This window comes from Ixodes scapularis, unplaced genomic scaffold, assembly GCF_016920785.2.
Source record: "Ixodes scapularis isolate PalLabHiFi unplaced genomic scaffold, ASM1692078v2 PGA_scaffold9__187_contigs__length_104089568, whole genome shotgun sequence".
Classification (NCBI taxonomy): Eukaryota; Metazoa; Arthropoda; class Arachnida; order Ixodida; family Ixodidae; genus Ixodes; species Ixodes scapularis.
In genome coordinates, this window is record NW_024609884.1 from 46,091,245 (window position 1) to 46,118,627 (window position 27,383).

At 44.4% G+C, this 27,383-nt stretch overlaps 1 protein-coding gene across 1 annotated transcript; it reads right to left on the bottom strand.

Moving 5' to 3' along the window:
* Window positions 1–6,910: 6,910 nt before the first annotated feature.
* LOC8027193 (partitioning defective 6 homolog gamma) lies at window positions 6,911–27,309 on the bottom strand. The gene is made up of 4 exons (XM_029988360.4): window positions 27,052–27,309; window positions 22,618–22,843; window positions 14,088–14,497; window positions 6,911–8,108 (listed from the first exon to the last, which is right to left on the bottom strand). The coding sequence occupies exons 1-4, from the start codon at window positions 27,115–27,117 to the stop codon at window positions 7,845–7,847; spliced, it is 966 nt and encodes a 321-aa protein (XP_029844220.1). The 5' UTR covers window positions 27,118–27,309; the 3' UTR covers window positions 6,911–7,844.
* Window positions 27,310–27,383: the final 74 nt, after the last annotated feature.

Below are 27,383 nucleotides of genomic sequence, written 5' to 3' on the forward strand. Positions count from 1 at the left end.
GCGGAAATGAATTAACGATATAAAACTATTATTTATGGCGCATGTAGCGTTCGGGGCATAGGAACGAGGGCTCGTAGGCGCGGAATGCTTGTGGGCCGCTTCCCAGAGCATCGCGGGACGCATGCGGCCCGCGGTCCGCGTGTTTGAGACCCCTGACGTAGATGGTAGGATGTCGATCGACGGTCCCATAGAGGCTCCTTTTCTTGTCCAGATGGTAGGACTTCGCTAGAGGTCTTAAGTCGACGAAATAAACTATAATAATATAGTTTATTGCTACCAGCAAAGAAAAGTTCGGTATTGCGGATGCATCAAAGCTAACAGGAGGCTTGTGCGACGCCATCCTACAATAAAAAAACAACAGCAACGAAGCGATATGTAGCTGTGTAGCAACGGAAAATACAATAATATAAAACAGAAAAAAAGAGGAATGTAAACACAATTCCATGAAGTTAGTCACTCTAGTTATAACGTGAAATTCTACGCGACAAGATATTATGCACAGACTAAAACGGAAATCAAGAGCGATGTCAAAACAAAATGAAATACCGCAAAACTGGCAAATATGCAGGAAAAAAAAAAAATCACGGAAGGTGTCTTCTGTTAAAACGTCCTACAAACAGCAGAATATTCATTAATGTTCCAGAAAGGCAGGCGCTTAAAAGTGGCACACATTACTAAGCCAAAATGCGTCTACAATATAAATAAACCGGATAGAGACCGAAACCAATAAAAACGAAATACCTCTAAGCATCTTTTTAACTTTGCCCAAGGCTCAGGTGGTAAGTGAGAAAAAATATATGGCACATAGAACGCACGCGTACTTTAACGTTAATTAACGAATTTTAATTAATTAGCCGACTTATCGCAAAGATTAGCCACCCACATTATGTCCCCCTGGGCGTATAACTCACTCGCACAAACCGCATACGTGTAGCTTTCATGCTTTTTTTTTTAAACAAATCTGCAAGAAAAAAAAAAAAAAAAACACCCCGTATATATTATGTATGTATACAGGGTATTTTCTTTTATTCTTACAGATTTGTTAAAAAAAAAAAAAAACATGAAAGCTACATTTATGCTACATTTATGCGGTTTGCGCGAGTGAGTTATAGCTAGCAGTGGCGGAACGCGATGATAATCTAATCATCCGCGTTTTGCCACAGCTAGCTTCGCGCCTGCTTCACGAGTGGTAACTTCGGCGCGCCGCCGAGTTTCCCACAAACTTCTAGTCGTTCTAAAAAGAGTTGATTTAGTGGTTTTCGATGACGCTCTCTAAGTTTCTAATTGGAACCATATGTCTATTTTGACTAATTAAAAAGTTGATTAACGAATTTTACTTAGTCAGCCGACTTATTGCAAAGATTAGCCACCCACATATTGTCCCCCGGGGCGTATAACTCACCCACACAAACTGCATAAGTGTAGCTTTCACGCCTTTTTTTAAACAAAGCTGCAAAACCGTAAAAAAAAAAAAAAAAAAAAAAAAACGCATTTTGGGTTGACGTTTGCGCGTGCGACATACCACTCTGGATGGGCGCTTTCCCCTTAGCACGTAGGTGTACTGCGGCGAAGCAAGATACAGAAACTCGCGATGCCTACTTCGCGGTTCTCGCTTCACTGCAGTGCACGACAGCGCGACGAGGAGTGCATTCAACGAAGCTAACTAACCCGCCAGAACAGATCATGAACTTGAGAAATGCCGTCAGATTTCCAAGTACTGCCGGTGTTGATCAAATCGAGTATAGTACGTTATATGAAGCGATAATCGAAGGTTCCGAAAATTCGCACAAGCCTATCCGTAGCGATCCGACCATGTAGTGGGGCCTAAGCTATTATCTTTTTAGTAATAATAAAGTGAAATTATATATTTTGGCGCGATGTTGGCGCAAATTCATCCAATTTTGGCGAAATGTAGCAAGATGCAGCAGGATAATAAGCCCTTTGGCGCAAATGGCGCAGCAATCACATCAATCAACCTTTTTAATTGATTGCCGGCTTAGATATTAACAATTGGCTATACATATTGTTTGATATTTTATAGCTACGCATTAGGTATTATGTACTGTATATTATTTTCCCAGATATCTAGCGTGTCGGATCAAAAATGTTTAGATGACAGCGTTAAAATTTTTTCATGGTGTCAGAAGTGGCAAATGAATTTGAATGTTAAGAAGTGTGTGCAAATAAATGTCTATAACGCTGAAAAAGGTTCCCCTTTTCTTTTCCGATACCATTGACTCAAACGCTTTAGAAGTAGCTAATGAGTATAACTACCTAGGTGTTACAATCACGTCAAACTTAAGTTGGGCTCATCACATTGGGCAGGTTATTGCAAAAGCATCCAGTAAATTGTGGTCGTTACGAAGGACTATGACCTACTGTACTTCTGAGACGAAGCTCACGGCGTATAAATCTCTAATCCGGCCTCTGCTGGAATATGCTGATATATTAGGGACCCTTATTCACAACCGCATATTGATCAGTTTGAAAGCATTAAAAAAATCTTAGATTCATTTATAATTCGTACGGCAAAGATTCACATGTGACACCGTTGTATGCAGCATCCGGTCTAACCGAGTTATCACGTAGAAGGAAATTAAAACGTTTGAAATTTTTGCATAACGTAATATATGATAAAGTTGCTTTGAAGTTTGATAAGTATCTGCAGTATAATGATAGCCGTGATACAAGGCAGAAACATGAAAAACTACTCCGTGAGTTCCGTTGCAAGAAAGATGTTTTTAAACATTCATTTTTTCCTCGAACCGTATGTGAGAGGAATGCGTTGCCCCACAGCGTGACAGCTATTGTTTCTGTTGCTTGTGCAATCGATTATCTTTTCTTTGTTGCCAATGAATAAGTTACCTGTTTGTTTTATTTCCATGCCTGTATGTACGCGAACTAGCATTCCCTGACGTTATCTTACCACCACCATGCCTTGGCCCTCAAAAGTTGGCCGGCAGTATTCTCAAATAAAAAATGTTTCATGGCATGGGGCTTAGCCCGTAGGTTTGTCTCACTATCCTTACTTACAGCACACTTGCTCTGGGACGTAAGCAAGATCGATGTAACACTACTTTTTTTTTTTTATCAATAGCTTAATTAATATATAAATGTGATGCAATTTATCCCAACTATCCAACTCACCCCCTCCCCTTTTTCCTGAAAAAAAAAAGAAAAAAAGTGATGAACTAATGGGTTGTACAGGTTGCGGCCGTAAGGACATACACATTTGGCACGCCTTCCAAAATTCGACTAAATAGCCTGTTTAGAGCATGCGCACTGGCTTCTGAGCTCGCTACCGGGTGGCTTGCTGAACGCAAAAAAGGCTACGAACCACTATTAGAGGCTGGCGATGAGCGAGACAATCACGATAGTTAATACTTTTAACGAAATGTACGAACAATGACCACCTGGGAACATGCTTACCAACCAGTGTGCAGACTACGAACATTCGGTATAGGGCATAGGAAATGCACGGCCGCCGTTAGTCTATTATGCTATGGTCTGTGATTAGAGACAACCAAGTGAACCAAAAGGCGAAAATTTTGGTGTCCCCCGCCCCGAAAAAAAATACCTACGTTTTTTGTTGTTTTTTTCATCACGAAAATAAACTACGCATCGCCGAACGCTTATTCTCCATCCGACATGTAGCGCTAGAGGTCCGAACCAGATGCCGAAGTTTCAGCACTAACTGTTATCTTATTCAAAAGTTATAAATGATTTTCTGCAACTTTCGCTGGGAAAATGGCGGCCGACCGAGCTCTCGAAACGGACGAAAACGGGCCCGATAACGGTTAGTGCTGAAAGTTTGGCACCTGGTTCGGACCTCTAGCGCTACATTTGGGCAGGGAATGAGCGTTGGGCAAAGCGTAATTAATTTTTGCAAAAAAAAAAAAAAAAAAACATTTTTTTTTTCTTTTTCTATTTTTTTTTTTTTTTGGGGGGGGGGGGGGGGGGGAGGGGGGACGGTCATGCTAAAGCGCATTTTTATGGCATCTTGAAATCTTGAGGTCACCTAAAGCCACTCGGTAAGCAGTTCCCAGCAGAGCGGGAACCAGAATCGAGCGGCTGTGCGAGTGTTTTTTAAATGCTAGCGATGTTTTAGACAGGGTGTCGAACCGTAAGGTCAGTAATCGTAACTGAACCGCTTATCTTGCCCGAACGTGAACAGAACCCGAACCGATACGTTCGGCGCCATTTTGGAGCTGAATCTGAACCGGAGCAAAACAAAACTGTTTCGAACCGCTTCGCCAAACGGTTCGGACGGGCATCCGCGCTACCATTCCTTGCACTGTGCGCCGAAACATTTGAGACTTAGCGCTGCGGAGCAAGGTGTTTCCACTTATGCAAATATTTCTGTAAGCATATTTCACAAAGACGAAGGCCAATAACCGCTGTTACTAGCTGTCAAAAAATTGGCCTGTCCCGCCCAAAGTCATCGCGTCCACGCGCCCGGCAAAAATCCGCCGCCACGCGCTGACGGGATGACGCACTGAGCCGCTGTGGCGCAGCATCAAATTCGGGTTTACTAGGTTGATCGAACGCCATTTTATCGAAGCACGTTTTAGAGAACGGGCTCGTTTTATCGAAGTTTGGTTTAGAGAAAGTGGAGCCTCATTTTAGAGAAATGCCGTTTATCGAAAAGGGGACGTTGCTTAACAAAAGGCTCCCATACTTCGCACGTATTCGTGCGCGTATCACTTAACGCCGTTCTGCGGCAACAGCTGCGGCGGCTCATTACAAAAAATGTTAACCCACCTGGCCCACCCGTACACGCCGCTTGGCGGCGGCCGAATACGCTAAATGGAGTCGCATCGCCATCTTCTCGATGAACTGGGGTCGGTAAAACAGCGTTCGCTAAAACAAGCTTCTTTAAACCGCATGCCTCCGATCAAAAAATTCACCCATACCCGGCGGGGAAAGACCTGGAAAATTCTACAAGTTTCCCCACGCGGCACCTCCGCGAGAGGGGAGAGGGCGCGAAACGCAAATCAATGAAGGCCAAAAAAAGAAAAGAAAGAGTTACACATAGCGTAGATCCGACCCCGGCAGAGCCACCGTGACGCCCAGAGGAAGACAGGGAACGTTCTAGAGTTCCAGCATGGAAAACCCCAGGCCTTTCACGAATGTTCGCATGCCTTCCGCGTGCTTCGTCTCCACTGTGGCGAGAAGGAAACCGTTGCCGACGAAACCCTGCGTTGGCGCGGGGCTTCAGCCTCCTCCCCGCCGCCAAATTGGTAAGGTGCCCCGACATAGTAGATGATGTCCTTTTCCTCGGGTCGTTTCACGCAGTCAAGGGAGAGCGCACACATCAGTAAAATTAATATTGCCTATGCATCTAACAGTTTTGGAGAGGTACTCGTCCATTTTTCCAGTAGACATATTCAATTTTGTATTTGGTGAACACACAAAAACAATAAATGAGCACTGCATTAAGAGCAAATAATCGATTAAACTTTTCACTTTTCCTTGAACATTATATGAACCGGTTTAAGCCGGTTCGAACCGTCATTTTTTTCCACTCCGGAGCTGAACCTGAACCCTACCGAACTACTTGAACCGTAACCTGAACAGAACCGAAAAGAGCTTCGGTTCGGCACCCTGGTTTTAGAACACCGAAGCAGCAGATAACACTAGGGGTGTCGCGAACCGGCCGCGGTTCGAGTTCGACCAGGTTCGACTTTTTCGACCTTTTAGTGAAAAGTTCGGCGAACCTTGTAATGAGGTTCGACTCGTGTGCGCATGCGCGACAGGCAGGCCAGTTGGCTTGGGATTGGATGGTGATGGCTAAGGGATGAATCAAGGGCAGCGCTGATTGGCTCTTTCAGTTAATTCAGTACAAAAAAATTGTTATTAACGTCTTCAGTGATAAGAATTGATTTCTTTTCATTGCAACTGTTCATAAAATAAAATAACCCATTGCATACAAAAAAAATTCTCCAAACCTAGACATGCTTGCTTCAAGGTCTGGCCACAGTGTCCACAAGTTCGAACCGGTCGAATCTGGTCAAAAGTTCGAAGGTTCGTCGAACCGGTTCGACCCAGTCGAGCCCCGAAAGGTCGACCTAAAAATCAGGTTCGACAAAAGTTCGCGACACCCCTAGATAACACCTTTCGCGCTGCCGAGGGAGCCGGGAGCCGCACGACGGCGCATATCGTCGAGGCTCCTGCAGGTGCGGCGGTCGCTGCCCGCAGGACTTGGAGGACAAGAATTGGGTACCATTGAGATATACTGCTCCGCAAGCGGAGCATGTAGTTCCTCTAGCTGGGGAATGCCGTTAGTACCACCCCCGAATTAGAGCTCCGCAAACATAACCGTTCCTTCTGCGAGAGATTTGAATAGACAAACATTTTTTTCCCCTAAATTTTAGTGCGTACAGTACCTTGAAACTTCAGGAAGCAAAATATATCACTAAAACACACCTTTGAGGAAAAAAAAATTAACTCGCTAGGTGGGGCTTTTTACAGCAATGTGCAAGATTTGTAGGCTTTCTAATCCCAAATAGTCATTGTAATCACGGTTTGTTGAGGTTATGATCAAATGAAATGTTTGGGTTCAGGAAAATTAAGTGGCATTGCAATTACAAAGAAATGATTCTATCTCCTTACCGTTTGCTAGCAATCCATCCCCACAATTGCTCGTTTTGACTTGCAACATGACCAATTGCAAGATATAGAAACATGCATCAAAAGGGACCGCACCATTTTTCCAAGTAGTACAGTGCAAATGACGTAGCACTACCACATATAACGATGTACTATTTATAACAATCAGTTCTAGACTACAACACTCAATTTTAGTCCAGATACATTAATCGGTTATAAGGATTAAATTTTCGGGTTTTCTCATTATGGCTATAAGTGGATTGCACTGTACCTCTCTCCAATCAGAAGAGTGAATTCGGAGTTGGCGTAAGAAAACTTTATTACCTCCAGATCAATTTTACAAACACTTGCATTTTTAAGAAAGGAATGTCAGGTGTAAGTCATAGACAGGTGATGGTTGTCCTTATAAAAGTTGTGCAATCACAATCACGAAGGCCAGCCTTCGGGAGTCAACGCGTGTGGAAGAGTTAAGCTCGTCCAGTCTCCTTACAGAAAGGCACTTGAGCTCTGAATGAGAAATGGTTTGTGGTGTAGGCTGCCAACAGCCCGTGGGGAAAGGGAAGTGTAAAAAATGGTAACAAAAGCACCATACAACACAAGCACGGAATGTAGATGTCATTGACCCCTTGCAAATCACGTCCGAGAGTGCAGACAAATTGCACCCTCCATTTTTGAAATCAAGGCCTTACAGTTAAAAAAGTCAGTGCAGCAACAAGCTGTCGTGTCACCTATGAACAAAATCATATACAAAAATGAGTAACAGTCGGCATCAATTAAAAAAAAAAAAAAGGCCAGAAGAAACAATTTGCATTGTTGCACGCACACAACACACCCTGGCAAGGGCCTGTCGAATGTATAAAAATAGATGGTATACATGTATACATATGTATATAATATATCTTTCCCTAAAACAGTCGACAAGTTACAAAAAAAAAACACGTCTCGACGGAAACTAATTAAACTCGTGCAACTGGACGTCCGGTTCTCCCTTGGATGGGTGCACGTCGTGCAAGGGTAGTCTGGGGCACGTCGACAGCATGCAATTTGGTTATTTGCCCCCTCCACCGCCGTCCGGCTCTGCCATCGGACAGAGTGGGACTCGTCAAGGTGAAGCTCGAGCCAATGCCCTGGAACGGAACAGGCGGGACCCCCTAGTCGGAGGCAAGGCCTGGGGGAAGCGATCCCTGGGAAAATAGAGCTACGTCCATACGGCCACCCTCGCTGGGGGCGCCGAGTCAAAGGGTGATGACGCCGTCGTGTGCACTATGCGGCGGCGTTTCGTCGAGCCCCTCGAAACCCGCCGTGTGGTCCCTGATCTCGTCTTCGTCGAGGCGGTCGTCGTCAGAGACTACGGACGGATTCGAGTTGTGTGAGCCGTGAGACATCTGTGAAGAGCGACCGAAGGAGCCCCGCCGAGGCAGAGTCCCCACACTGCACTGATTTGCTGGCCGGATCGTGATTATAAGGTTGGAAGAGTTGGCCACCATCATGTCGGTCACCTGCACAAACAAGGCGCTACTGACGAGGCTGCTTGTGACTGCCGGCCTCGGAGGAGCGACGAACACAAACTCCTCTACACCAGAAGAAAGCAATGTTTTTTTAAGGACAAATGCTGCATACACTTTAGGGCAACGTCGGCTGGAACTACCCAGTGACAACTGAGAGACACCAGTGGTCGTACCCCGAGACGAGAAGTTGACTATAGCTGCAAAGAAGAGCAAGTGAACAAAATCACGGCACCAGCGTGACTTGGCACATTCTTTTACACTGTTCTGAGGTGCACTTCAACACACCTTGCAACCACATTCTTCGCTACCACCTACCTCTGCTTGGTGCTGTCTTCATCATATCTGAGCATGTAATATCGGCGCCAGCTAAAGCTTTCTTTGCACCATCAGCCCTAGTTAAATAGCAGTAGCACCATACTCTTCGTCCACACGCCCCTTCTTGCATGTTCGCGCCTCCAGCTCGTTGCTCGCCCTCCCGCAGCGAAAACGGAAAGCACTATAGTGAGCGTCTTCCGGTTCTCCTGTGCAGCTGGCACGGCTGAACTGGTTGCGATCATGGCTAGTGAAGTCATTTCTGCATGCAAACAGTACTCTTCACTGACCCGATGGAGTGCTGCAGCCGGCATGTGACTACTTTACTAGAGTTTTAATACTGCATACAGAAGCAAACCCAAGTGCTGTGCTTTTGTGTTAGAGGTGCGTGCTCCAGGCTGCACAAGCGCGTCGTTGCCATGCAGCAATCCAAGACCGCAACTTTGGGCTCCGCGCACATGAAACGTGGAGCACCCAACGCTAACGCAAACACAAAGTGCTTGCTTTCGTTTGTGTACGCAATACTAAAATATCCTACTGTTTCACTGGTTTTCCAACGGTGCTTCCTCGAGCTGGAAAGGCTGAGATTGGCAAAACGGTGGCACATAAAAACAAAATAAAACAAGTGTTCTGGGTAGTTTTGTAATTACTACAACAGAACCAGTTCTTTTTTTTTTTTTTTTATCTTGGGACATTTGATTTGGAAGGATTGGCGGCAAGTTTGGAAGCTTTTCTGATTGCCAAAAGTCGCGACTTTGACATTACCATATGCTTTACCCACAACTTATGTCATTTTACATGAATTTCTTAGACTAGCTAGAATGTCTAGACTATTTTCATTTTATACCTTGTTAATTAAGAATGCTGCAACTGGCACCAGTGATGGTAATTTGCCAACTTTGGATTGCCATAGTTGTTCACATGTTTGAAATTGGATAATATGCAATAAATTATATTAGAGTTTGAAAACCTATGTAGTATTACTATAGCTGAATTATATTATTATTAATACAAATTACTGCAATTCTGGGGCAAAACAAAACAAAAAAACAAAACACTACAATCCCAAAAACACGCTATTTAACCATAATAGTCTTTACAAAAAGGTCTCATTTTGATTTCTTTTTAGCACATGAAAAACTGACATCGTTATTGAGATATACATAAACACTTGATGTATTGTAAAGTCGTATGCATCACGCGTTGCCTTAGAAAAGCACACACTTCAGTTGTCTGACTGATTTTGTTTTAGGGCTTTTGTAGTGAGAACAGCATTTCTCAATTTATATGTTTCGAGAACATATTATAGACTAAGCACCCATAGCGATATTTTGTAAAATTTTGATTGATTCTTTAATCATCTAAATGCCCCCAAAACCCAATAAAGGGCCTGCAGGTCATTATTTCAGATGACCTTTATCTGAATAAAAAAAGAGGCTCCAAGAAAACAAATACCAGCGCCGATTTTTTGAACACAATATTTTACCACCTCTAAGGTGCAAGGAAGAACCTGTCTGTAAAGGAGCTGCCCAACAATTTTAATGTTGAAAGAATTAGCATCTTCTACTTTTGACAGTGTTTATCTTGTTACAAAGGACAAAAAACATATCCTTCCTTCGATGTGATGCAATTCTGCCGTGCAATCGCGAGGCAAAAGTTTGAATATTTCCCGACCTGCAGCCGTGAGCGGCGGCCATGAGAACCACACGGCACGACGTCAATGGGGGACTTGTAAAAAGATAGGAAGTTGTGCAAATACCTGCTCAATATAAGGTAATTTATCGATAAATCTTGTTGATCCAACATAAATACAAATGCGTCAAAAACCTGGTATTATCGACAAAATTTTTATTATACGGAGTTTTAGTGGCGCCATCTATCCGAGGACAACAAAACTGTCAGCTCTATCTGCTACTAAGAAACGGCGGCCAGAAACCGGAGGGGGACGGGGGAAGAGCCAGACAGGGATGGCCGGACCAAGACGACGCGACTTTCCTCCTTTCGCCATGTTGATCATGCTGCGAAAGCATGTGGTCACATGGTCGCGAGCGGGTGAGTTCTCGCTGCTCACTGATGGCTCTAGAGAGAGCTTCACTGGAACCCCGCGTGTCCCCCATTCACGTCACAGTGCACGTGACTCGGAAGATGGCGAAGGAGGTGAGAGGTGCCGAAAAACTCAATATTTGTCATTTTTTCAAATAAAAATAGGACATGCAGGCAAAAGTGGTCTTTTGTTCTTTCTTTCAGAAAGGTTGAAATACCAACTCCCAAATTGCTTAAGCAGAGCACTGAAATTGTTACACAGCTCCTTTAAAGGGACACTGAACTCTCCAAAATATTTGTAAGGTCCTGGGTCGGACATGCATATCACAAAATGAAGTTTCCGCAAAGAATTTCTTCAGCATGATAATTACGCTGTGAGGCACGTTTTGAGGGAGGAGAGAAACCAAAATGAACACCTATATCAAAAAATTAAATCCGTAATAAAAGTTTGTTTCGGTTTTATTCCTGAATTAAAATGTGCCTCCCGGCATAAATATTACGCTAAACACCGTTTGTTTTCAGAATAAAGAGGTGACCTATGCGCATAACACTCTAGGTTCCTTGTATAAGCGGGAATAATTTGTGTCGCTCAGTGAAGCCAGCACACTAGACAGGGCTCAGCAACTGGTATACAAGCACGCATTTCCGACACTCGCTGTAACCGCCATCTTGAAAAACGAGTGGCGCCCGCCTATACACCTTTGCAAGAAACACTCGACCCCAGGGGCAGCATACCATTTTCGAGCCCAGTCACTAGGTTTGAGGCTAGACTCTCACCGGCGTCCCTACTAACTCTAACCAAGTGGACTGTGATTTCGATAGGTGCAGCCTGCGTAGGCGCAGTTTCAAACACTGCTGGCGGCTAAATTCTCTTCTTTTCCGCTGTATTGTGTTTCATGGTGCATGTATTTTCCCGAGGTCACTGAGAAAGCATTGTACCACATTTGAAAAAAAGCAATAAAAAACCTATAAAAGATTTTTGTTGGGTATGCGCGCAACAGAACGAACGCGACTGGAATGTTGTCGTTTTCTTCTCCTTTTTTACGATGAGTTTTGACGCCACCGCCTGATTAGCCGCGCGTCAAACGACGAAGCGCTTAGCTGTCGAAAATAATTTATAACAGAAGATAGCCGAAAGGCATGCAGTTTTCATGTTCACAAATAACGTGTTTACTGATGAACAGGACACAGACATACAATTTAGCGAGTGTTAACATTCAAACAATATATTGTATGCACCACATGATGCAGCGTTATCTGAAAATAATTTATTTGAGAAAGGTCTAGAATAACGCAGTCACAGCGGACGACAGTCACATCTTTACGATTGAACAAAATCCAAGACGGCTTCGTTTTGTCACACGTTTTAGGAAGAGCTTCCTTTTTTCACAATATCATCAAAGAAAAGGAACGAACGCGACTGACCGGTTTCAAACCCCAACCCAGACAACTATTTTTGGAGATGACAGGATTCTACGCGGATTATCTCTGGGAGAGGGGAGAACAATGTTCGCAAAGTCGCGTCGAGGGCCGTTCAACATCCTTCACCTTCTACGTTTCCCGTGAATGTCGAGCAGAAAAGCTTGACTCGCATGCACTTACCAGCCTTATTTCTCATTATGGAAGAAACACAAAAAGGGTATGCAGCACGCATAAAAAATATTTAAGTGGAAACTTTCAAGAGGGGCTACAAAATGTTGAATGCAAAACCACAGAAACGTAGGTAGAGAACTGCGCTGAGCAGGTGTTCACAGTCCAAGAGAGTGGCAGAAAATTTTTTCGGTGATAGAGGGCGCGAGGGTCTCACCAGCCGCATCAGCATCAGCAACATGGCGGCGGCCTAGGAGCGTTTTTTGGAAACGTGTATAGACAGTGGGATTTGTGAATAGCTCAACTTCTCGTCTCGGGGGCGGGACAAGCAGCATCTCGGCGATTTCAGCTCATGCCATTTGGGCGTGTTCTACGACAGGGTTTGTACAGGCTTTAAAGAAAAAACATTCAAGGGTTTTTAAGGACTTTTAAAGGACACATGCAAAGGAAAAAAAACATTTTTTTAAACAGCTTAGATGGAAAAAGGATGTCATAAATCAATATTACAAAGAAGAAAAATATTTTTTTAGAGCTATATTTACGGCGCTATACGAATTTGTAGTTGGCGCCCGCCGCCGCAACGGAAAAGTGGCCCTGTCTGACTGGCGCACAGGTCTATCACGTCTGCTTGCCCTTTTTCAGGAGTTTCCTTTGGGCTCTAAAAGTTGTCTATTATTCTTAGTTTTTTGTTATACTTCAAAACAAAGATGAATAAGTTACTTTTGCGTGGAGAAACGTGTTGAAGCGGTGTTTGCACAACGCTCAGCGTGCGGCAGCAGAGTGACTTCGCGGCGGTGGCGGCGCAGCGCGGCGGCGTGCGGGCCTATCACGTGACCAGCGGCGGCTCCCTACAGAGTCGTAAAGCGCCGTAAATATAGCTCTAAAAATTTTTTTTCTTCGTTGTAAAATTGTTTTATGACATCCTTTTTCCATCTAAGCTGTTTAAAAAAAAATGTTTTTTTCCTTTGCATGTGTCCTTTAAGGGCCTGTAAAGATATTTTCAAGGACCCCTTAAAATACTATATCTAGTAAATTTATAATACAGTAAAACCTCGTTATAAAGAAGCTGAGGGAGCGGTCGTAATTACTTTGTTATAACCATTAGTTTGTTATAGCCAATGTCCATTTCTTCCAACTATTCAAGCAAGGGGAATTATGATTGCTTTGTTATATCCATTTGTTTGTTATATCCCATTTTGTTATAACGAGGTTTTACTGTATAACAACTTTTTGAAATGCACTGCAAAAATTCCCTATAGCATGATACCTAGGAAAAGGAGCATTTGCCAAAGAAGTTCTAGTAAAGGGTTCAGTAGAGCTACTGCAGCTTTCCCTTGATTTCCTGGTTGATGTTTAGAAGTTCTTGCATCTTTGTTTTTGCTGTTCTCCTTAGGCTGTTCGACTTGACAAAGTCAAGTAGAATAGTTTAAGGAAAACGGCAAGAATGTAGGTGATGTCGTTTGTTGCCTATGCTTCTCGGTGTCTGTAATCGTGACCCTGAAAGTTGCACTTCTCGGGCATCGCGCACAATTTAAACTACGTTCACCATGTGTAGTGTAAAACAGATGCTGAAGAAACAAGCCAGGAGTAGCTAGGAAACAGCATGCGAGAAAACAAGGCGAACAGGGGCAGTATCGCAAGATGGCGGAGGGGAAGGACCAGATCCGGAACCACCGGGTCAGCTACCATTGTAACCAGGCACTTAAAAGGCATCTGCTAAATGTCTCTAAATGGGCCAAATAAAAAAGTTTCTTGTTGAAAATTAGACATAAAAAAAAAAAAATTATATTTTAATATCTTAAAAAACATTTATCAAAAAAAAAAAAAAAAAGGTTGTTATTGGCAAATTTTAGGGTTTTGAAGTACTGTTAGAAATTCCAGGGCTTAATGGTCTGAAAAATTCTGTTTAAATTCAAGGATTTTAAGGTTTTTTTTAAATACCCGTGCAAACCCTCTACGAACTCCCGCTTGGCACAAGTCGGCACAGATGTTCCACAGTGAGAGAAGCTCAAAGCAGGCACGTACCTGGTCGAGGGTCTTGCCCACCACCTCGATGCCATTCACCTCGAGGACCTCGTCGTTGACAGCAAGCAAGCCCGTGCCCTCCGCCAGGCCCCCCGGTACCAGGCGTGAGATGAAGATGCCGGGCACCCGGTCGAGGCCGTGGGGCGTCACGCGCACACTCGTGCCGTCGCGAATGTAGAAGCCCAGCGGCTTGTCTGAGCCGTGCTTCACCAGGCGGACCCGACGGCACGTGTCCGGCACCACGTCTACATCGATGATGGACGACACCTGCCGAAAGTCCTCGGGCAGAGAGATAGACAGCACCGGCTTGGCCGACCGCACTCCCGACGGCAACAGGTACTGGCCCAGAAAGCGCTTCTTGCGTCCGCCCCCCTGGGCGCCATAGCCGTTCAACTCCTCCCGGCTGTCCCCTGGGCAACGACGGTGGCCACAGTTGGCACACAGAAACCATGTTTGCCCTTCTCGTCCAACTATCAATGAACACATAAGGGCCGTCATTTGAGGTTTGAAATTTTAACTTCTTTATAAGATCTTTGTGCAGCTTCCTTATGGCTAAATGCTACCCCTTGTGCATTGTTTCCGATTATTCCCCAAAATAAGTTTGCAAATGATGCACACTTTCTTGTACAACTTAGATGATGGCAAGAGATGAACATTGGTTCGACTGAATATCACATTTCACCGAGACAACAGATTACACAATTGCTAATATTTTGTCAGATCCTGGGTATTAAGGAAGAACACAGACAGTGGCTTTTAAAATACTTGCCAGTCTTATAATACAATTCATTAATTCTAAAATTGAAGGGCTGGGTTTTTTTTAACTGTCGTTTCAAGGCTCAAACATAACCTACTTTATGAAGTGTAAAAATCCCGATTTCCAAATGCTAAATCAAAATCTTACAGCCGTTCCCTTCTTGGTACTAAGGAAAACAATATTAATGATTGCACATTTCACATAGAAGCGGGATGTTCATGCAAATAATTTACAAGTTTTAGACTATAAAAAAAGGAAGATAAAGTTAGAGCCACAAAACAACAAAATCATTTTACGCACCTTTAAAAAAAATTCCGATAAAAAAAAAAAAATATATTTCCCAGTTTTAGTTTTTCTGGCCTCATTTGTCGCTAAGCACGTTATTTCCAAAGTATTTTAGCATTCAGAAATATGTGTTGCCGGCACTATCATGAAATGCACGTGGTCGCTATGAGAACCAAGTAGTCACTTAAAGGGTACTGAATCGCAACTTCAAATACACACAAAACACCAAGAATTAGTCCAATAGGATCAGCTAGACCTGTAATGTAATTGATAATTGCAAGGTTGCATTTTAAGCAGATGGCTACATTTTTCGTTCTAAATAATCAGAGTTTGGCGAGCGCTTCAAAATCAGATATTGAAGAGAGTGATGCATCTCAAGAGATCCGGCACGGCCTTGATGTCATCATGCCATGAAGGGTCAAGAATACCATAGTTACAAGCTTTGCCACTTGGAGGCATCAACTCGTTACAATCTTGTATAGTCTAAGCACCTGAGGGCTGTACCATATTGCAGAGCCGGAGGAGCTGCCTCAAGTGTGCGATGGCCGACCAACGTGACGAGAGCAGTGGGTATGACGACATTAACGAGGCTGAAGACACCGCTACATTACCAGGGGCCACGGTGGCCGAGAAGCGAATTAGGCCCAGAGTCGTATTTGTATAACCTGTCTGCCTGGTCTTTACCGTCCGCAACAGGTAACAGAGCTTATTAACGAAACAATCTTATGACAAAACCTAAGAAGAAATCCGGATTCATGAAGCAAAATTATTGCAAGTTTTTCGTCAGCTATGATGAAATCCTATGACCATGCCTATGACAGCTCCAGAGGTTTACATACTTTTCATGATGTTCAAATCCACACCACCGGCAACATCGCTCGCTTATGTCGTTCAACGACCAACATGCATTTCTACGTGCTCTCTGTGCACGTCCCGACTTCGACCAACAAGAGAAAAGTACTTGAAACTGGACGCCGCGGCAGAGACAACCGCCGGAACCATGGATACCCGAAAAAGCTACAATGACAATGTTCCTACCAACCAAGCGACCGTTAGGCCTCGCAAGGCACTCCGACGCAATGTTGCTCCGAAGACCCGGGGCAAGACACTCTGCACACGACCGGCTGGCTTGCTGAATGGAATAAGCCCATGCGACCTTTGTGGACCCTTCCCGTATGTATAGTTTGATCCCTTGACCTCTATTTTGGGGTAAAAAGTCCAGTCTTTCCCCTTGTCGTCCCTTTTTTTCAGATGCAGCGGTGGCAAATGCTCTCGTCGAAAAGGGTCACTCTCCTAGATTCTATCTCCTTTTCTGTGTAATTGAGCTAAAAAAAATGCCATATGGATTGCCTTTGCAACATGGGTATGTACACTTTTTTTAGAATGTATGTCCATTTTATTCCTGTTATGACAGTATGCTAACACATGTTGAGTTAGAGCAGTAGTTGGGAGCTACTCAATGCCGGTCCAATTTTTCTCTTCTGAACGTCAAGTCAGCATTGAGTTGAAAATTGTCTAGTGGCTTAGCGATTCATAAAATTGGTTATAGAAGATTGTTCCCGAAGCGGTTACCAAGAACGCGGTGCCAGTGCGGTTCTGCTCCTAGCGTGAACAGGTATTTACGTGGATCTTGCTGACACCCTTTTACTTCAAACGTATCTTCCTGGACATCGGGTCCCTCCCGGATCCCCAATGCCACCAATAATGCCGCAGCGATTCTGTTTACATGTGCGTCACTTTGCAGAGCTGTGCGGGCCGTCTCCTTTTAGCTATGATAGTAGTTGTGTTGGCTTCATAGCAATAGAGTTCATTGCTGTCGACCAAGGCGGCTATTCCATCATCAGGAGAGGAGGGCATTCGGGCCCGTTTAAAGACATTTTATACGCCTCGCAAGTGGGCTCATTTTCGTCTTCTGCGCATGAGAAAGGAAGTAGCGGTGACGTGAGAACGCCGAGCCCTGATTGGCTGATCGCGACCCCCTATCTGAGCGTCGTCTGCTCCCTTGCGACGTCGTCTGCTCGCAACGTCGTCTGCGTCTGTCTTACGTTTCCTGCGAATTTCGGGAGTGCAGGTCTTCACGAGCGAGCTCGACTTCGCCTTTCAGAGACGGCAGACGAAATAACTCGAGCGGTACGTTGTTTTTGTCTAACAACTAGCAGACGCGCATCAAGAGGGAGGTCAAACGACTCACTGGCGAGGTGTCCCGAGGAGCTGAGGTTTGTTTGCTAAGAGCCGAGAGGTGGGCGTGTTAGTGTCCGCAAGTTCCCTCCCAAATACTTTTTCCCTCCTTTCGTGTGCGGCGAGACCCCTCATTCTTTAATGGCGTCGGCGGGTTGGCGCAGTTAACGTCGTATGCTTTACGTCTGCTAGTCAAAGCGATGGCTGCTTTACCTTTCCCGCGTCTGTCGCAGATTCACCGCTTTTTCACCGGCGAGAGTCACCGTTGCCTCGGGAAACAAGGAGATAAAAAGAGGAAGAAAGTGACCTCTTAATCTAAATTTGAGGTCAGTGATCAAAGTATAATACGGGAAGGTTTCACAAGGGTCGCGCGGGCATATTCCATTCAGCACGCCAGCGGGTTGTGGGCAGGCGGCCGCCGAGTCGCGGACTGCCTGCTAGGCCTAACTGCCGTACTCGCTTGGTGTGTTCGGTGTAATCGTGGCCGTTGGAGCTTTTCCCGGATGTTTGTGCATCCTGCGTTCTTGTTCGTCGGAATCTGTTTCAAGTACTTTTTACTTTTTCTTGCTGCTTGGAGTCGGGACGCGTGAGAAGCGCACGTAGAAAAATAAACGTCCGTGGGTCGTCGCGACCGCGACGCTGTCGGTCATGCTGATTTGATCGTAAGAAGTGCGTAAGACAGCTTCGGAGCTGTCGTAGGATTTCGACGTAACCTGCGCAAAACTTACGAAAATTTCGTTTCGTGAATACGAATTTGTTCTTAAGTTTTGTCTTACGCACATTTTTGGCGTAAGATCGTTTCGTATATCTGGCCTCTGCACTTCCGAAAGTCGCAGGAAAAGTAAGACAGACGCAGACGACGTTGCAAGCAGACGACGTAGCAAAGGAGCAGACGACGCCCAGATAGGGGGTCGCGATCAGCCAATCAGGGCTCGGCGTTCTGACGTCACCGCTACCCCCTGCGCAAGAAGCAGACGAACTTGCCCTCCGCATAGCTTCGACGTTACATTGCACATACACAATCCCCAAACCACCCCAAACAAGCATTGCCGGAAAGACCACCCGATATTGAAACTAATGGTGGCCAACTCTGCTGTTACTTTCTTCACCAAAGTGCCTCGACACTATGCTCAGGCCCAAGTAATCTCTAGAGGCGAGCATACTTCCCGTTGTGGAGCTACTCTTACTTCCATGTTATAACAATCCATCGAGCTTCACAGACAACCACAAGGTGGCTTTTGCTTATTGTTTTATTCAGTTAAAAATTTGTTTCCTTGCTTTATCCTACAAAACATTTGTATTGGTGAAGTCCTACTTTAACCCGCTTCATGTTTAAGCAGAGATGAGCACCACAATTTGGTTTTTGTGCCCCTTTAAAGCTGACAAGCACAAAGAGCACTCAGAACAAAGGTGTTAGAATATTTGAAACTTTGGAAAATTTGCAAGTAGTGCTTGCTATTCGATTTGCTGTTCAAGTATTTGAGTGGAATGAATATTCCAGAAATTGCGAAGAGTCTCCAAAATTATAAGACTTTTTGCTCCATGCTTCCCTGCTTTGAACCAACACCATGGCATCAAGCTTCACTGCTTTGCACTAGAGGGTTAAGAGAAACGGTTGACATGTCAGAGCATCTCTGTCGACTCTATGGTCTCACTATCACTATATAACTAATTATAGTTCAACCCCTTATTTTAAAGAGATGTGCTTGAAAAGAAACCCTCAAGCTATATTTAAAAAATAAGGCAGTCACTGCTTTGCTTACCTTGTTACATTATGTTTTACCTAGCAATGGGGCAAAACATTCAAGGTTCAGTTCGGACTGTTTCGAAAATTTCCTAACCTTCTACGACAAAATTTTTACCGTTTTGGGAGATTTCAGCATAAAGACACAATGGTGTATGCATGTGTGGATTTAGCACTGATTAAGTAGTTGGAGTGCAAACATTAAATTTTCCGCGCATTAGAAGTCAATCTTTTCTAATGTTGCACTTCTTAGGAAATGTGCATGGAACTTTGGAACAGCCGGGTGCCAGTGGTGTTCAGGTTTGTCATCCTGGCACTGAGTGTGACTGATTGCACTTTACAGTGGGAGTGGCCTTTTTTATATTGAATTCAGGCATCTTTCTCCCTCCAAACCTGTGATATTCTGGCAATGAGAAATCTATGCCTCTTCTTTTGTTCTTTTCCTGCCCCAGGACCACAGTACCATGGGCAGAAAGCCCATGAAATTAACACTTTCAATCAACTTTTCCTACAAATTCAAACCAGACAAAGCATATTCTATTTAGGCAACTAAAAACTTTTTTTTTTTTTGAGTGCAGTGTTTTTTCTTAAAAAGAAACTTCATTTTATTTTTATGATTTTTGGGTTATGATCTGTTTAGTCGAAGTCGGTGACCCTGAATCACGAGATACAATTTGTTTTTCGGTAGTGTATAGTTATGTAGATATTGCGAATCCAAGTTTAGTTCCGGCGGCACGGCGAAACCAAAACTACCGGCTCGAGCAGCTTGGCAACACTGATAGTCAGCTGCCCGTCGACGGCACGACGTAGATTTTGTCCCGCGCTCCTGAGTTGACGAACCGACACGGCCGGCTCAGTCGCACGTGGAGTTTTAAAACAGAAGGCAAGTTGCACATTTTCTTTTTTTACCGCTGCACTTCGTAAATATGCACCAAATGCAGCAAGTTTTAGTGTGCATTTATAAATTTGCCGGCTGAAAAGCGAATCCGACTGCTGTAAATAATGACGTGGTCAGTGCCGGCGCAGCGTGTCTGTATTTGTTCCTTGCTCGTGCAGACCAAGAGATAAATAAATAGTGGGAGACAGATGGTATCTACAAGCGGTCTCAGTTGTTAAAACTAAGGTGCCTTTATGTGTACGCTAGATAGAGCTGCTGTGACCGGACACTTGTACTGGAGCAGCCGGCTGACGGTATGTGAACAGCGACGGCACCGCATCTTTCTTCAAATATGCGTGTTTCGTGGAGAAACCCGCGGCAGTCAGCAGCCGCAGATCTCATGTGTAGGTGTCTGGCGTAAACTGCTGGAGCAGGGCTTCACGTTGGATCTTGGAGTCCACGGTCTTCCGAAGTCTATCCGGTGAACGGCACCGACCCAAACCTTGTGCCTCTTTCGGTCTCTTAGGAACTGGTGGAACTGCAGCTCCGGGTAACGCACCAGATTGTTGGTGAAACCCACAGCACTGCAAGTCGTGCTCGGCGTTGCCCAACGCGAGTCCGGTAAGTCTATCCGGCTCCACGACACGCACATGAGCGAGCAGCACCACTTTGCTACCTTCCGCGCGGTTGCGGAAACTATGCTGGAGTTAAATGAACAGCCAGGATGCAAATAAAAATAGGAGAACACAAGATAATGCGGTAAGCAGCTCTTGCCGTCAGCAGAATTGCAGAATGACACAGGAAACAAAGCAACCGCGGTATTTGTACGAGAGCATAGGACGAAAACTATGTCAATGCCCAGTGTTGCTTCACAAGCTCACCCGATGCCAGCATTGCTCACCCGCTGTCGGGCTGCTAACCCACCAGGTAGAACATTTTTAATATTGGTTTTAATCGGGAATGCGGCGTTGGTTTCACATATTTTGGGTATGACCATATTCTGACCCCCTAAACGATATTAGCCATTTCTATAGGGTCAACTTTTTGAGTGAAGTTGCCCTTTCAAGAGCAACTTTGCTTCATTTTTGTTTGTGAAAAAACAATGCAGTCCTCTTTAGTGTCACCTAGGAAGACCACATGTCAAATATTACAACGTAGTTCTGTCTAAATGTTGCTTAAATGGTCTAGCAAACTTTGCAACTTGCCAAGTTGCCGAAATCTGCTGACTCAAGCGGGCGAATTAAGGTGCAACGAACAGCGGGTGACGTCGGCAACCTTTCCTCTCGGCGCTCAGCAGTGTCCACGTGACTGGCGTAACGTGCCTGCACAGTGTGCTTGAGAGCCAATCGGTCGTCCTGCCGTTACGGCCGTCTCCCACGCCACAACCGCAGTCGTCTCACCGTTTATGGATATTGTCGCTTAGTGTTTCGTTCATACTATGGAGATTACGTGCGCAGACTTACACCGCAGTTGTGCAGACGTCGTCGAATGTCCTAGACACCAAAACGTGGTGAAAAGTGCGGTGCAGACGACACTTGTGCCTGACATGCATGCGCCTATCCCAATCCCGTCCGTTGTTCTGTAGAGGATAATGTGACATGTCGTACCTGGCGACAGCCATGTTTTTGGCGACCCGAGGCCAATGTTGCTGGACGGAGCCGAAGTTTCGGTTTCTGCTCATGTTTAAAATTAGATTTAACAATATATATTAATTTTTTGCAAAGCAAATGACAATGTCTTTTACTAGTGCTTTCTAATGCGAAATCGCTCATTATCCCAAAATCTTAGGAAGTTAGCGGAGTTACCCTTTAAGGAACACTGGAGAGCATGCGCTTTACAAGTGTGCAGCAACGAAATTCTAGTGCCCATTTTATTGTCTAAATGTACAACACGTTCTGGCCACACCACAAACACACCAATAATTTGTTTGAAAAAAAAACAACAACAACCAAAACACTATTTAAAAAGAATAAAACAAATGTCGTTACGTCAAAGTGCCCATAAAAGCAGCGCCACCCCGCGAAAGTACTGCGGCAAGCTGTGTGCACGCCAGCCTGTCCTAACTTGGCCAAACTGGATTTTCCTTCTCTCCTGCAACTATTCAACTCCTGTGGGGAGTGGGCATCCCGAAAATCCGGGTTGTAACGATGCCACCTAGTGGTGAAGCTCACCACGCCAGCTTCCCTGTAGCTTTGCCCATGAAGGAAAACCTGAAGTCACGAACGCACTCAAGGCACCGGATCTTTCGAGATGCATCGCTCTCCGTTAACTGCTCTTCGAGCGTTTGCTGGAATCGGGCGTTTGGAATAAAAAATATAGCCATCCATTCAAAATACAGGTGTGCAGTTGTTATTAGCAGATTTCATTGATTATGCTTAACTCATTTCTGAAGATGAGAGGTGTACTTAAATTTTCTTTTCAATATCCCTTTAAAAAAAAGAAAAAAGAGAGGGATATTGATTATTTGCGCCTCATTCGTGACCAACGAAAGGGGTGTTGTCTCTATGCAAGGTGTCTTCTAAGTCCATATTTATTTGCGCAGGTGGTTTTGTCGCTCTGGTAAAATACTCCGTTGAGCTAGCGTTTAGTACCTTGTTTTCTCATTCTTACCTAAACTTTCACACTGTTCATTCACGAGACAGTCATCAGCAAGTGAAGAAAGTCAAAACAGCCAAGGAGACTCGCATACCTTTTCTCTGCACAAGCAGCCGGAGCAGGGGTCGTGCCGACTGAACAGCCCGGGCGAAGTTCTCGTCATTGTTGATAGGCAGCAGGTCCCCGTGAATGGGGTCCGTGTAACACAGTGTGAAGGCAACCTCGCCAATGTTGTGGAACCGCTCGATAAGCCGGCAGAACTCCTCATACCTCGACAGCTCAGCTTTGTCCAGCGAAAACCGCCGGAACTCTGCATCAAACTGCAAAACGTAGGCCAGACATTATCAGCGAGACATTCTTCCCCGTTTGGCAGGTGGTGCAAAATTTGTGCCAGCTTCAGAGCAAATACGGCACCCATTCCTGTGTGTCACAACACTTTTACACATAATTGGGAGAAAACCCCAACTTTTCATTCATACGACACGGGCTTCTTGGAGTGTACTTCACAATAGAATTCTTAAGGCTCGTTCACACACTTGCAACCGAGTAGGACTGGCTGAGACGAGACCGGCTTTTAAGCCTCTTGCAACAGGTTAGAACCTGCTCCGCAGCAGTGCATCTGGTGCTACGCCATTGCAAGAGGCTTAAAAACTGGTCCTTGTCTCACTCGGTCCTACTCAGTAGGAAGTTTGTGAACGGGCCTTAGGTAATCAGCACGAAACTTCATGCAGCGGCCTTTACTACAAAAAATGCAGCATTAATTCAGCGACAAACCAGCACATTACGTTTTTAAACTATCTTGCAAAACTGCAAAGTGCACTTTGTATGTGGCCACTAACGGGATAAGGATTTTGGGGAGGAGCTTCCAGTTGTTTGCCTCTAGCACAACCTCGCTGTCTTATGTGGCGAATATGTGCATGCACACTCAAAGCTCAGGTGATGCCAGGATATCACCGTAGGTGAAGAGCTTGTACTGGAGGTGGGACCAACCAGTAGTCACTCTTCTTAACCTGTCAGTGACTACAGCGTCATCCATGCAAACTAGGATTGCATGAAATAATGCAGTAGTATAACTATGCCAGTGTTCAGATATCTGGAAACTTTACTGCATGGCCAATACAGTCCCCCCTCATTTGTGCAAACTGTTAGGATAACAAAATAAAGAATTTGAGTCAGTAAGAATGCAGAATACATTCATTTCTACCAGAAAGTTTGTTCAAGTGGGTATATCAGTGGCCAGCTTCCAATGTCCCCTTCTCAGTGTTTCTCTCTCTGTTTTGCAAAATAAGAGTTTCCTCAGCATCATGCACCAACTAGCCCAAGAACGAGTATTGTTCCAATGCACTCTTTGGGGTTCAAGTCCTGTAACTTCTGAGCACGCAATGCCACTACTTCCAATGTTCTTTCGTCGAATAGAGAATTTACCAATCAAGCTTTTCTTGACAGAATGCTGCTAGATCTCCAGAAGCACCATCGTTCAGTAAGTCCCAAATATTTGCTCAAATTAAGATTGAATAGACCAATCTCACCAGCCAGTTTCGTTGCACCACCGATGCCCGCATGCAATGTGGGAACAGTAGTCTTTCTGAAGGTCTGTGCCAGCAGAGCACAAGATGACACGAGCTGTCTCGCGCACAAGCACCTGCCTCCTGTGAACTACTGTTACGGCATGTGTGCAATGCTTAGTGAGATCAGTTTATTCAGAGTAATTAAAAAAAAAAAAAAAAAAACTTCTATAATAAAAAAAAATGCTTAGCTGACACACTGTGTGACACTGTTAGTGCAAAAAAGCGATCACCATTTTTCTCCTACACTCTTAAGGGGTGTCATTAAAACTACAATGGTGGTGGAAAGTTCTTAGATATTGCATTAACCTAAGAGGTAAAATTCGGTGCCCGACAATACCCTTTCAACATAAAACTCAAAAAATTTCCAATGTGTTTGCGCCAACAGTGTACCCTCTTAGCGTAAAATACCGAGCATCCGCCCATTCCATACTAAGCGCCTACCCCCAAATTTTGCAACATAAGATATGCGCCCTACATATATAGGTAAAATTGATGATCTAACAAGCGCCCATTCCCCAATTTTCGCGATTATCTCCATATTTTGAGTGGGCGCTTGCTTGGCATTTCAAGGTAAGCAGAAAATTAGTGTACCATGTATCTCATGAGAAGGATACGAATAAGCTAAAAGTCAGTATTTGTCTATGACTGCTTCACAAGTTGCACATACCCAGTTTGTAATATCAAACCCTTCCAATGCACACCTTGAACATCATAAAGTTCCTAGCAGGGTCATTTCATTTCACATCGATGCAAAGACAGCGCTACACAATTGTTCATGTTATCTTTTTTCTGAACATTGGCAAAACAGAAAGACTTGGAAAGAATGCTGCAAGTTATGTGCTACCTATATTGTAGGCCATCAGTACAAGGGTGTACTGGATTTGACTAAACATTTGGGTCATCTTTTGACAGTTTTGTAGAAATAAAAAATTGTTTAAAGTACTTTTTAATACATTCTAATAAATTTGACTACACCAAAATCAGTTCCATATATGTGTGCAGGTAAGGTAAAGTTGCATGGAAGTCACAAATAGCTTTTGTTGAAGTCAAGATACTGGAACAATTGCAGTAAGCAGTTTGTTGCCAAATGCCTCATGAATATTTTGAGATCCTTTTCATGCCAACGTGCACTCACAAAATGCAAACTGAATTTTATGTTTCAGGGACCCAACATTTGCAAACGGGTCCTTGAGGGGAAAAATTGTCCTTGCTAAATTTGCTAACCACGTCACTACCTTTGCACCAGCGCGCCTTCGCATATAACACATTCGAGCCCAGCTTGGATAGCCTCTCATAATTATAGGCTTCGCAAAAGTACTGTCATTTACAGTACTCTGAATATTCTCTAATCCTTTGGAATCATAGAATGACAAAGATGTCATGGACTGACAAACCCGAGTTAGATGATTAGCATGTGGTATATCTCCGAGGACTCAGCCCAGATGCCCAGGAGAAAAAACATTTACCTTAGGCCTTGTTTTAACATCCTACTTTTCATGGGTGAACCCAAAGCATGGCCCACTACCTTGCACATTCACTCTGTGTTATCACATTTATCCTGACATGTTTAGTGAAATGACAGAACTGCACTGGGTACATAAAGACTTTAAGTCACTATGGTACATTGAAGCAAAGTGGTTAATTGGTTCATAATATAAGTATGAAGCATTGAAAACAACAAAAACCAATATGAAGTGAGACAACACAAGAAGCTCTTTGCAGCAAGGTGGTTTAAGCTTTTTAGCCTTATAAATTGCCAATGCAAAGGTAACTTCCCTTTAGTAGTTCCCCCCTAGCCACAGTCCTCAACAACAGTTAGTACTTACATGTATCGATGAACAAATAAGCAACCACAACGATGGGTCCTATTATGTGATAACAGCACCCATCAATTAAGAGGGTCAAGCTATGTTATAGAAAACCTGCCACATATCTGTAATCATTGTTACCAATCACAATACCGCTGCTTTTCATTTTCTTAAGTTTACACAGCAACAGAATATACATGGGATTCAAATGCACACATACAAGCCTATAAAAAGACGGATTACGTAGCGCACCGCCAAAATTGTCAACCAAAAAACGTGTTAAAAATCGCTTCTCTGAAACGTTTCCGACGCACATTCCACAGTAATGAGCGCAAGATACCAGCGAGAGCTCGCGACACTTTCCTCGAGCACGGACGACTCGGGGGTGCTCGCACAAGTCCCTACCATAGACCAAACTACAAAAGCAGACCCGCACGAACGACACTTGGTTCACTGGTCCGACTCTGAATTGAGATGCACGGATCTCATTTACATGCATTCCAGACGTTTGCCCACGATCTCAGTCAGCCGTGAAGAAAAAAGGCGTGCCCTTGCACGCGGCGGCTACGTTGCACCTTGGAGCGGGCCAACACCGAGCTCGATGCACGCAGATCTCGGGCAGCCGACCGTTACAAGAATATATTCTAGAGGCTAGACTAAAATAAGTACTGCACATAGGTAGGTAGGTAGGTTGCAAAACGGAATTCTCCAAAGCAGGTCAAAGACAGGGAGGGAATAATCAAGAGAATTCACACAGCTCCGTTGTTCAAGACTTCAAACGGCAAGCACTGAATCAGCATTTCTGCCATTTCAAAACGGTAAAAATCCCGTGTCATGCGCAAGAAAGAAAAAAAAAAAAAAAAGAAGAAAAAAAGAAAACACTCGAGATGCTTGAGGCGATCTTTCCCCCCCACCTCGAGACATTTCTGCACGTTGGGATGGACCGCCCGCACAAATCTTTGCGGCACGTGATCCGCAGTAGCCGTAGAATACACAAAAGGCCATTTCTCGTCACTTTCAAATATTCTGGATAAACCTTTCCTCAAAGCGGCGCACCTGGTGAAGAACTGTCCACGGCGATTTGATAATGAAGTTAAGAAAAGACAACACCTGCACCTGCCAAATTAGGCCTAAAGCATGTTACAAACTTACCTTGCTTTTTACTTCTAAAATACTGCCGTTTTGAAGGTGATGCAAGTTCTTCAGGGGTTTGGACATTTCTCGCTCATTGAGCAGGCTGCAGTTACAATGACATTTCGTTTAAATGCATAAAAGTTTGCAGTTAACAGCTTATAAACAACAGTGGACGGACATGCACACACACACCATGACACACACAAACTTCCTCCCTCGGCCCTCTCGGGAAAAATGTCGTCACCGCATACCAGCATCACTGGCATGCGCATTTGCAATGGGTAACGTAGAAAGGCAACACGCTGGATGAAACATTGAATTTATTAATCTTTACTTATTTATGCTGCGTA

Excerpts from the sequence above, each read along its gene's own strand:
- LOC8027193 (XM_029988360.4), bottom strand. The coding sequence starts at position 27,117 with ATGTCCAAACCCCTGAAGAACTTGCATCACCTTCAAAACGGCAGTATT. Across the intron at positions 14,498-22,617 it reads GCTGCTTGTGCAGAGAAAAG|GGGACAGCCGGGAGGAGTTG; the intron begins GTATGCGAGTCT and ends GTCGTTGCCCAG. Across the intron at positions 8,109-14,087 it reads TGGGCAAGACCCTCGACCAG|GTGACCGACATGATGGTGGC; the intron begins GTACGTGCCTGC and ends TTGTTTGTGCAG.